Below are 12585 nucleotides of genomic sequence, written 5' to 3' on the forward strand. Positions count from 1 at the left end.
ATCATATAAATTTTAACACATCCAACGGGGGAAAGAAGTGCTTGACATTTTTGAAAATCCATCTTTACAGAAAATGCTTCTACCCTGCGTTACCTAAAGGTAATAATAGACAAAGTACCTTGGTCCAGTACGGTTTACATATAAAATGGACAGTGTAGGTCTTACCACTTTCACCAAAGGGGAGTTGTCAGAAATGCCAGGCACTATTTCCAGGCTTTCCCTGAGGGAATAATAACAACAACCCAGTGTTAGTGTATTGGGACTGATATCCAGTCCATCTGCCCAGTTACATCGTACCATAGAGCTGGCTGCCATCTTAAAACATCAGTCAGATGAATTAATAAATCTGACAAATGTGCTAGCAAAATCTGTGATAACAATTCTGTTTCAGATGACATTCAGCCTGTAATCAAGCTGTAATAATTAAATGAAATAAATGGACAAGGATTTTATTTTTAAAACATGTAGTTTTCTATTTTTGTACTTTTTTGTGTTTTATTTCCTGACATATATATTTATATTTTTTTGCCATGTGACACTAACATAACGGCAAGGTGATCGGGTTACCGCCTATTGTTGTTGTTGTTGTTTTTTCTTTCGTGAAACTTTTTATGCTTTTAAACATAGGTGATGGATTACAGTGTAAAAAATGTAAAAATAAATACAGGATCTATTGTCTCAATATCAACTTCAATTTGATTTTTCCTGGTACAAACTGACAATATGAAAATACAGTAACTGAATGTACACACATAAACAACCTTACACTAAATTCACTCATGACGAACTTTCATATTGTGACAGTTCTGTTGATTATAGAAGAGAGTTTTGAGGTTTGTTTGAAAGCTAGGTGATACCAGAAAATTCCAGTTTCAACAGCCAAAGTAGTATTCAGTGGGATTAATGCAATTTTTTAGGTGAAAGGTATAAAAGTATTTAGTGCATGGAATTTTAATTGAGGTGGAACATGCTTCAGTGGAAACTGTGTGATCTGACAGTCATTACTGTGTGTGCTGACAGTCATTAAAGGGGATTTGTCTCCCACTTATACGGCCAATAACTCTGTACATTTGCTTCAGTGGAATCTGTGTGATCTGACAGTCATTAAAGGGGATTTGTCTCCCACTTATACGGCCAGTAACTCTGTACATTTGCTTCAGTGGAATCTGTGTGATCTGACAGTCATTACTGTGTGTGCTGACAGTCATTAAAGGGGATTTGTCTCCCACTTATACGGCCAATAACTCTGTACATTTGCTTCAGTGGAATCTGTGTGATCTGACAGTCATTACTGTGTGTGCTGACAGTCATTAAAGGGGATTTGTCTCCCACTTATACGGCCAATAACTCTGTACATTTGCTTCAGTGGAAACTGTGTGATCTGACAGTCATTACTGTGTGTGCTGACAGTCATTAAAGGGGATTTGTCTCCCACTTATACGGCCAATAACTGTACATTTGCTTCAGTGGAATCTGTGTGATCTGACAGTCATTAAAGGGGATTTGTCTCCCACTTATACGGCCAGTAACTCTGTACATTTGCTTCAGTGGAATCTGTGTGATCTGACAGTCATTAAAGGGGATTTGTCTCCCACTCATAGGGCCAGTAACTCTGTACAAATTAAGTTTTCCAATACTTTGCCCTATGTTGTTGATTTCCTCATAAGCACTCCAGTTTCCTACAGCCAGAAATCTCATGACCATCACATACATGTAAGTGACTTGTTACATATGGTGTTAAACAACAGTTAGACAAATAAATATAACAACATTTTAAATCAAATGGCCAATTGCCAGAGCATGAAAACAATGGCCAATTGCCAAAGCATGAAAACCTACACCCCACTTTAGTACATTTACATCTCACCTTTCTGATTTATGGTCTGGTATGCATGTGCATAGAGGTTATAAAGTTTATAAAGTTGTCCTATGATTTCTCCAGGATGCCACTGAAGAGGTACACCTAGACAGGGGAGAGAACTACGCTCTGTATAACGCCAGTGTGAACAAGTCATCCATGGAGTTCAAAGTAAGTTCATGTTTTGTTTAGGAAGTAAGCCTATATGTTAAACATGCACTGTCAGAAGTGCATAAAGGCTACGTTTGATGGGAAAAATTCAGTTTTCCTGATAAGAAATTAATTAAACTGCTCAAAAGGCTCTGAATTGGCTGTATAATTTGGAAGAATTAATCAGAATGAAGCAAATTTGTCATTTGAAAGTGCTAAACTAATAGGAGAAGTATAGTACAACTGCGTTAATTACTGTGGCATGGTCGACATCATGTGGTTTTCCTACGGGTAGAGCACAGTTATAGTTTGACAATGTGCTGTGCAATGATCTAGGATTATCTTCACTGATAGAAATGCATTTTTTCACAGTCAGATATGACTCCTAGATTAAAGCTAATATTATCTCCCCTTGGTTGCAGATGAAGTACAGAGGCCTTCAGTGGACAGGGCGCAGACAGATTCAGGCAGATGTCCCCGAACTATCCATCTGGACGTTTGAAGCAACCAATGAGAAGGGAGAGAAAAAGCATTTGGTTAGTATGTGGGTGAGCTTCATGTAAGCCTTCACCAAAAGGAATTATGCAGCTGATGTTAACAAGGTTGTCTGTTTTTTTTATTTGGAAATTGTCTTCAGACAGTCTATAAATCTAGAGGATGGACAGGTGATTTCCTTCACCCAAGTACTTGACCACCATCAGATCTGAGAAAAACCCTCGACCACAAGCAGAATTGGTACATGGAAAGTCTGAAATCTTCCACCACATCTTCCACCAATATATGTCACTCGTGGTAAGGTTTGTCAGCAACTTGCCAAAGGTTGACAGTTTACCTTGTTCACACTTCAGTTTCTTTCACCCATTCTTTCGCTGACTTATCATATCATGTGAAAACTTCTTGGTCAGAATGGCACAAAACAGCAACCAATCAGTGAGTGCACCCAAAGGTCTTCCTACCTTGTTTTTCCTGTGTGGAAGAGAAACAATCTTGAACATGGCATTAACCTGAAATGAAATTAATTAGCAGGTAAACACAGCTGACTGTAACAATGTTATCTTGTTTTCAGGACCTGGGTCTTCACAATAAACAGGGCTCAGGAACTTTGGACATCTCTCTGTACAGTCCTTACTGGATGATCAACAAGACGGGCATGCCACTGGCTTACAGGGTAAGGGCAAGCCATCAGCCCCACCTTTTTATCTTTTTTTGTTGACATTTTGACACTAAGCCTTTTTGTCTGCAAGAATAACATTAACTAATAGCTGATTTTTTAAGCCAGTCGAGTGGCTGAGTTAAAGTCCAGCTCATCCTGGCAGCCTCTTCTGTCATACGTGGGAAAGTCTGCCAGCAACCTGTGGATGGTTGTGAGGTTTCCCTTGTGCTCTGCTCGGTTTTCTCCCACCATAATGCTGGCTGCCGTCATACAGTGAAATATACTTTAGCACACTTTAAAACACTAATCAAATAAATAGGTAAATAAAGCTAATTACCCATTTGTCATCATATCATCTTCCCTAGATCAGTGTGTTTAACCCACTCTTTCCTCATCCTCACAAATGTCACCTCCATATTTTCCCCTTGTTTGCTCATCCAGGGATCCAAAGAGGTTTGTATGTTTACTTGGCATGTGTCCAATCTATGGGACGTGTCCAATCTGTGGCACGTGTCCAGTCTATGGCACATGTCCAATCTATGGCATGTGTCTGATCTGTGGCATGATATATGTATTTTTAGAGATTAAAATTTATAATTCCTTATGCTTGGATAGTTGTTGACTATGTAAACTCTGTTTTAGCACATAGTTTAGGAGCTACACCGTACATGTACGAGGGGCCAATTCTTCCTACTCTGTTATTCAACATTCGCATGTGGCATCACCTCACAAACCAAAAACATTTTTAGGAATTCTTGTTTTTATCTTCTTTTTCCTGTGACTACAAATCCTTAGGAAGCAAAGACTTGTTTTCTCAGGTTAGAAATGCCACGGAAAGTCTAAGATATTCCAGGAACATTTTTTTGGACTGTGATGGTAATGTATATACACACACAGCTGAAGAGATGGTATGGTACTTCTCAGCATAGGTCAGGTACACCTGCAGCTGAAGAGATGGTATGGTACTTCTCAGCACAGGTCAGGTACACCTGCAGCTGAAGAGATGGTATGGTACTTCTCAGCATAGGTCAGGTACACCTGCAGCTGAAGAGATGGTGTGGTACTTCTCAGCACAGGTCAGATACACCTGCAAGCTGAAGAGATGGTATGGTACTTTTCAGCATAGGTCAGGTACACCTGCAGCTGAAGAGATGGTATGTTACTTCTCAGCATAGGTCAGGTACACCTGCAGCTGAAGAGATGGTATGGTACTTCTCAGCATAGGTCAGATACACCTGCAGCTGAAGAGATGGTATAGTACTTCTCAGCATAGGTCAGGTACACCTGCAGCTGAAGAGATGGTATGGTACTTCTCAGCATAGGTCAGGTACACCTGCAGCTGAAGAGATGGTGTGGTACTTCTCAGCATAGGTCAGGTACACCTGCAGCTGAAGAGATGGTGTGGTACTTCTCAGCATAGGTCAGGTACACCTGCAGCTGAAGAGATGGTGTGGTACTTCTCAGCATAGGTCAGGTACACCTGCAGCTGAAGAGATGGTATGGTACTTCTCAGCATAGGTCAGGTACACCTGCAGCTGAAGAGATGGTATGGTACTTCTCAGCATATGTCAGGTACACCTGCAGCTGAAGAGAGGGTGTGGTACTTCTCAGCATAGGTCAGATACACCTGCAAGCTGAAGAGATGGTATGGTACTTTTCAGCATAGGTCAGATACACCTGCAAGCTGAAGAGATGGTATGGTACTTCTCAGCACAGGTCAGATACACCTGCAGCTGAAGAGATGGTATGGTACTTCTCAGCATAGGTCAGGCACACCTGCAGCTGAAGAGATGGTGTGGTACTTCTCAGCATAGGTCAGATACACCTGCAAGCTGAAGAGATGGTATGGTACTTTTCAGCATAGGTCAGGTACCCCTGCAAGCTGAAGAGATGGTATGGTACTTCTCAGCATACGTGAGGTACACCTGCAAGCTGAAGAGATGGTATGGTACTTCTCAGCATAGGTCAGGTACACCTGCAGCTGCAGAGATGGTGTGGTACTTCTCAGCATAGGTCAGGTACACCTGCAGCTGAAGAGATGGTGTGGCACTTCTCAGCATAGGTCAGGTACACCTGCAGCTGAAGAGATGGTATGGCACTTCTCAGCATAGGTCAGGTACACCTGCAGCTGAAGAGATGGTGTGGCACTTCTCAGCATAGGTCAGGTACACCTGCAGCTGAAGAGATGGTATGGTACTTCTCAGCATATGTCAGGTACACCTGCAGCTGAAGAGATGGTGTGGTACTTCTCAGCACAGGTCAGGTACACCTGCAGCTGAAGAGATGATATGGTACTTCTCAGCATAGGTCAGGTACACCTGCAGCTGAAGAGATGGTATGTTACTTCTCAGCAGAGGTCAGGTACACCTGCAGCTGAAGAGATGGTGTGGCACTTCTCAGCATAGGTCAGGTACACCTGCAGCTGAAGAGATGGTATGGTACTTCTCAGCATAGGTCAGGTACCCCTGCAAGCTGAAGAGATGGTATGTTACTTCTCAGCAGAGGTCAGGTACACCTGCAGCTGAAGAGATGGTATGGCACTTCTCAGCATAGGTCAGGTACACCTGCAGCTGAAGAGATGATATGGTACTTCTCAGCATAGGTCAGGTACACCTGCAGCTGAAGAGATGGTATGTTACTTCTCAGCAGAGGTCAGGTACACCTGCAGCTGAAGAGATGGTGTGGCACTTCTCAGCATAGGTCAGGTACACCTGCAGCTGAAGAGATGATATGGTACTTCTCAGCATAGGTCAGGTACACCTGCAGCTGAAGAGATGGTATGTTACTTCTCAGCAGAGGTCAGGTACACCTGCAGCTGAAGAGATGGTGTGGCACTTCTCAGCATAGGTCAGGTACACCTGCAGCTGAAGAGATGGTGTGGCACTTCTCAGCATAGGTCAGGTACACCTGCAGCTGAAGAGATGGTGTGGCACTTCTCAGCATAGGTCAGATACACCTGCAGCTTAAGAGATGGTGTGGTACTTCTCAGCATAGGTCAGGTACACCTGCAGCTGAAGAGATGGTATGGTACTTCTCAGCACAGGTCAGGTACACCTGCAGCTGAAGAGATGATATGGTACTTCTCAGCATAGGTCAGGTACACCTGCAGCTGAAGAGATGGTATGTTACTTCTCAGCAGAGGTCAGGTACACCTGCAGCTGAAGAGATGGTATGGCACTTCTCAGCATATGTCAGGTACACCTGCAGCTGAAGAGATGGTATGGCACTTCTCAGCATATGTCAGGTACACCTGCAGCTGAAGAGATGGTATGGCACTTCTCAGCATAGGTCAGGTACACCTGCAGCTGAAGAGATGGTATTGCACTTCTCAGCATATGTCAGGTACACCTGCAGCTGAAGAGATGGTATGGTACTTCTCAGCATATGTCAGGTACACCTGCAGCTGAAGAGATGGTATAGTACTTCTCAGCATAGATCGTACCGGCCCGGATAGCACAGTTGGTAGAGCGTCCGCTTCGGGACCGGTAGATCCAGGATCAATCCTTGATCGAGTCACACCTAAGACTTTAAAAGAGGGAGTTGTAACTTCCTCGCTTGGCGTTCAGCATGAAGGGGATAGTGCAACAACTGGTTGACCCGTATCAGTATAATGGCTCGAGCGGGGCGGCTTACTTGCCTTCGGTAAGTCGTCTCAGTGAAGCAGCACTAAATAAAAGAGCGGTGGAAATCCGTCCTGCAACAAGGAGGCACATTATACGTACATGCACCCTAATGATTCCTTCGTCGTCATATGACTGAAAAATTGTTGAGTACAACGTTAAGCCCCAAGCACTCACTCACTCTCAGCATAGATCAGGCATTGGCTACAGGACCACGCCCTGGCAGGGTCTTGTGTGTGGTAGCTTATTATGGCCTCTTGTGATATAATTTGTGACATGGTCATTTTACACGGCTTGTAATCAGCTGATTTTACACCTATAGTGATCCGTAAATGATTGTGAAATGGCCCTTCGGCTACACCTAACTAAATCGTGAACGATCTCAAACTGATGCGTTATACACTAGTTTCTGTGTATCGCATGTGGCTCCCTCGACTCATACCAGCCATTTGTGCAGCATTGACATTTTGTTCTGCATGTTATTCGGTGAAATCTCATTAAAACAATAAAGTAGGATACTTTTTTAGAAAGCTTGAGTAAGCTGCTTTCGATTGAAATATGTTTTAACCAGGTGCTGTCCTTTGCACGTAATGATATACTCAGAAATATGCCACTTATACATGCATAACATTTTTGAAGTGTCCTCTTCTGGACTGAAATATGTCTTAGCCAGGCACTGTCTTGTCCTTTAAGATTACCACATTAATTTTCCTTGTGTGTAGGTTTACATAATGACATACCCAGAAATATGCATGGCATTTTTGATCTGTCCTCTTCTGGACTGAAATATGTCTTAGCCAGGCACTGTCTTGCCCTTTAAGATTACCAAATTAATTTTCCTTGTGTGTAGGTTTACATAATGATATACCCAGAAATATGCATGGCATTGTTGATCTGTCCTCTTCTGGACTGAAATATGTCTTAGCCAGGCACTGTCTTGTCCTTTAAGATTACCACATTAATTTTCCTTGTGTGTAGGTTTACATAATGATATACCCAGAAATATGCATGGCATTGTTGATCTGTCCTCTTCTGGACTGAAATATGTCTTAGCCAGGCACTGTCTTGTCCTTTAAGATTACCACATTAATTTTCCTTGTGTGTAGGTTTACATAATGACATACCCAGAAATATGCATGTCATTGTTGATATGTTTAACCAGTTGTTGTCTTGTCCTTTTAAGTTTTGTAGCTGAGCATGAATGTACATATAGTACACACAGTAGTTCATTTCTGTAGTAAAACGTGTCAAGTGGACAGGTCTATTATTCTGACATGTACAAGTGTCTGATATGACATTTGATTCCAGAGCGGTATATGTATGTATAGGTTTGGTTGCCATAGATCACATAGCTGATCCAGCAGGAGTTTTAAAGCAAGAGCAAATATTAGACCTATTCTAACATTTTAAAACGATATTTTAGATGAAAAAACAAAAAATATATTTGTGGTTATTGATGCCTCAGATGGCTCAGAAAACCCACATTTAACTACATATTAATGGTCAAAATGAAAAGGTAGTGGTCGTTTTGCATATAATTTACAGTTGTACATGTATTTCTACTGACGGTTGCTCCATGTTAATATTTCCTATCACCTAAGTAGACCGGCACCGATAGCACAGTTGGTAGAGCGTCCGCTTTGGGAGTGGTAGATCCAGGGTCAATCCTGGGTCGAGTCACATCTGAGACTTTAAAAGAGGAAGTTGTAACTTCTCAGTGGGCGTTCAGCATGAAGGGGATAGTGCAATGACTGGTTGACCCGTATCAGAATGATGGCTCGGGCGGGGCAGCTTAGTTGGCTCTGAGTAATTCGTCTCAGTGAAGCAGCACTAGATAAAAGAGCGATGGAAATCCATCCTGCAACAAGGAGCCACATCACATGCACACTAAGGATTCCTTCATCGTCATATGACTGGAAAATTGTTAAGTGCGACGTTAAACCCAAAGCACTCACTCACCTACTCACCTAAGTAGTATTTTGATCATGACAGTAGCTAGTTAGTTCGAGATACTGTACTATTTTAGATGCATGTTGTAAACCATGTGCTCAGTCGCTGATCTTGGACAGGGATTTGTACATTTCCCCCCGCTCTCAATTTTGATAGGACCATGTTGGTAATAAGTGGTCAACAATGCTTGTGTGGTCGTTTGCACTGTTTAACGCATGTTAAAGACAAGTGGTCTCCCTTGATATTGTATGCATATAATATGCACATTTTTAGGACGAATGCAGTAAATTATAATGTTAGTCCTCTGTGTTGTCTGTATCTATATTGTGTACCCCTGTGACAATATGTTACTGTTGTTGTTCAACCTTTTCGCATGTTTGCACGGTGTTTATTTAAGTATATTGTGAAGGCATTATTCTGTGTAGACTGATAACATTACACTTTTTGAAGCCATGGAATTGACCAGTCCATGTTAGCAATGGATTTTTAAAAGATGCTCAACTTGCACTGAAAGTTGCTTTTTCATATGGGAAAATGTTGAAGAATTATTGTAGCCCCAGTACCCAGTTAGATGGTTACTACCAGTACATTGTGAGTCTGTATATTTTGTTTTAAACTACAAATTGCCATTCTGTTTTATATAGTGTAGATGATTGATAATGTAAATCGTTTCAGTATATGGAGTCTCTCACACAAATTCTTGCATTTCTGTTTCTCGTGATATTTATCTCATACATTTTTTCCCTATTCACACACATTTGTACCTACAACTTTCCCATGGTTTTCCTCAAGATTTTCCCATGTAATTCCCACCACACCTTCATCCATCTCTGAGTTTACCTCATCGTCATAACAATGGTTCCAAGACTTGATAGTCATCTTGTTTGTATTGTATTATGAAACTCCTAACATCTCTAATTTGCCTTGTTTTTTTTCATTATTTGCTTATGTAGAATGTTTTTTTTCCTGTTGCCAGGGTAACGATGCCGAGGTCACATTGGAACACCCTGCTGACTACAAGGACATTGTTCTCTTCTCGTTCAAGGCAAAGTCATTGTTCAGCAAGAAAAAGGTAGGCCTACCTGTGTTGATCGTTTCTGGCATCAACACGTCTGCAAATTTAATGTAAGTTCCACGTACAGTATCAATAGGATTGAGTATTCTCTTACAGAGCTGAGCCAATCCTATTGGCTTGTCTTGTGACTGCCTGTGTAATGGCAGGTCTGTGGTGTGCCTGTGGCGTGCCTATGGTGTGCCTGTGGCGTGCCTATGGTGTGCCTGTGGTTTGTGTGTAGTGCCCTCTGTGGCTTGTGGTGCTCCAGGAGAAGCCACTGAAATATGATTCATTTGGCTGCTCATCATATCCATGGACCACACCTTTAACAGGTCAGTGTTGTAGGGGCCTGGGTAACAACAACTCAGATCAGCAATGCTGTTTTGTGGAAAACCACTTTACAAATAGTGTGCATATCTGCATGTTACATGTGGGAAAGTTTGTCAGTAACTTGCCATGGGTTAATGGTTTTCTCTGGACGTCCCAGTTTCCTCAGTTAGTACTGACTGAACATCAAATCAGCGAAAAATACCTGAGTGTCATTAACAGACAATTAGTCCAAATCAAATCAAACCTAATCATCTTGCATGGATGAACAGTATGTGTTGTGATCCCATTCAGACTGCGTAGTGCCACATGTGTAAGTGATCCCATTCAAACTGAGTAGTGCCACATGTGTAAGTGATCTCATTCAAATGGAGTAGTGCCTCATGTGTAAGTGATCCCATTCTAACTGAGAAGTGCCACATGTGTAAGTGATCCCATTCAAACTGCGTAGTGCCACATGTGTAAGTGATCCCATTCAAACTGCATAGTGCCACATGTGTAAGTGATCCCATTCAAACTGCGTAGTGCCACATGTGTAAGTGATCCCATTCAAACTGCATAGTGCCACGTGTAAGTGATCCCATTCAAACTGCGTAGTGCCACGTGTGTAAATGATCCCATTCAACCTGAGTAGTGCCACATGTGTAAGTGATCCCATTCAAACTGAGAAGTGCCACATGTGTAAGTGATCCCATTCAAACTGAGTAGTGCCATATGTGTAAGTGACCCCATTCAAACTGAGTAGTGCCACATGTGTAAGTAATCCCATTCAAACTGCATAGTGCCACATGTGTAAGCTCTGGCATTGTGTGGAACAGATATGGTGCTGAAAGGCAGCTCCTGATTTGTACAGGTTAAGTTTGATAAAAATTCCATTGTCGCACTTAATGAAGGAGCTGATTTGCATGATTGTACAGTGTATGATGGTTGGATCAGGTTGCGTTAGATACTAAAATGAATCATCTATTATCACAGGATACTTGCCTGAATCATCTAATATCACAGGATACCCAAATCATCTATTATCACAGGATACTTGCCTGAATCATCTAATATCACAGGATACTTGCCTGAATCATGTATTATCACAGGATACTTGCCTGAATCATCTATTATCACAGGATACTTGCCTGAATCATCTATTATCACAGGATACTAGCCTGAATCATCTATTATCACAGGATACTTGCCTGAATCATCTTTTCATCTTTTATCTCAGGATACTTGCCTGAATCATCTATTGTCACAGGATACTAGCCTGAATCATCTAATATCACAGGATACCCGAATCATCTATTATCACAGGATACTTGCGTGAATCATCTATTATCACAGGATACTTACCTGAATCATCTATTATCACAGGATACTTACATGAATCATCTATTATCACAGGATACTTACCGCTTACATTGAACCATTCAGGACCCTATCATCCAAAACTGCTACTACAGCTCATTGTAACTACTGTAGCTCATTGTAACTACAGTATTCCGTTGTAACTACCATAGTTCAAATATGAAAAATATCATGTTGCCATCACAGTTAACTGTAATAATCAACTTTGCCAACGTTTGCTGATTTGTCAACACTTTGGTGTCTTAGGTTTCACTATAGATTTATCCTGTTTTGATTGGTCATCTTAATAAGTATCATGGGAACTCCTTGTAGGAGGAATACAAAATGGCTGCTTGAAAGTGCCATTGTCTCCACAAGGCATGATGATTACCTTATTGTAGATCAGGGTCCTGGCAGTTGGTTGACTGTAATGCAAACAGCATCTGCATTTTTCAAATGTTTTGTTTTTGTTTTCTGAACCATAGTCTACATTGAATGTGTCTGGTCTTCGTTCGTTTGTTTGTTTTTCTGAATCTGCTGTATGATATGTATCTTTGATAAATGAATCTTTCATTCTAATACCTTGAGGCCCTTGTAGCATGTGGTTATCACTGTTTTTTCTTCACACTGAATCATTTTATAACATTGCTATTTATATATAAAGTGATATATGACCTGAGTTTGGCAAAACAGGTTTTGAATTTAAAATATTCAAAAAAAAAAAAAGGACACCTGTTTGAGACAGCTTTTTTTTTGTCATATAAGTGTATTAATTATCATTAATATTCTTCATTAATTTACTGATTTTTGAACTGGTCATTAAAGACGAATTAGTAATAGGTTTTCATTAATTATTAAATTTTGGATATTTAATGACAGCGAAGCACTGTTTTGTGAGACATAAGCATGAATGAACATAGATCTGAATGAACTGAACATTTTCACTTGGGAGCTGAAATCATCATTAAAGCATAGCATAAGATCATATCATATGATCATTTCATACAATCACATACGATCATGTTTTTGGATCATGTCATGCGATCATTTCATGCAATCACATACGATCATGTCTTTGGATCATGCCATGCGATCATTTCGTATGATCACATATGATCATTTAGTATGATCACAC

General features: G+C 41.0%; 1 protein-coding gene across 6 annotated transcripts in view; it reads left to right on the forward strand.

Moving 5' to 3' along the window:
• The window catches only part of LOC135462817 (intermembrane lipid transfer protein VPS13C-like), a 100872-nt gene that overhangs the window by 47361 nt on the left and 40926 nt on the right, over window positions 1–12585 (forward strand). For all 6 annotated transcript variants that reach the window (XM_064740091.1, XM_064740096.1, XM_064740093.1 and 3 more), the window contains 4 exons: window positions 1943–2029; window positions 2431–2544; window positions 3075–3176; window positions 9708–9803. In XM_064740091.1, coding sequence (XP_064596161.1) covers window positions 1943–2029; window positions 2431–2544; window positions 3075–3176; window positions 9708–9803 — 399 coding nt within the window. The remainder of the gene's footprint in view (window positions 1–1942; window positions 2030–2430; window positions 2545–3074; window positions 3177–9707; window positions 9804–12585) is intronic.

Source organism: Liolophura sinensis, chromosome 2, assembly GCF_032854445.1.
Source record: "Liolophura sinensis isolate JHLJ2023 chromosome 2, CUHK_Ljap_v2, whole genome shotgun sequence".
Taxonomy (NCBI): Eukaryota; Metazoa; Mollusca; class Polyplacophora; order Chitonida; family Chitonidae; genus Liolophura; species Liolophura sinensis.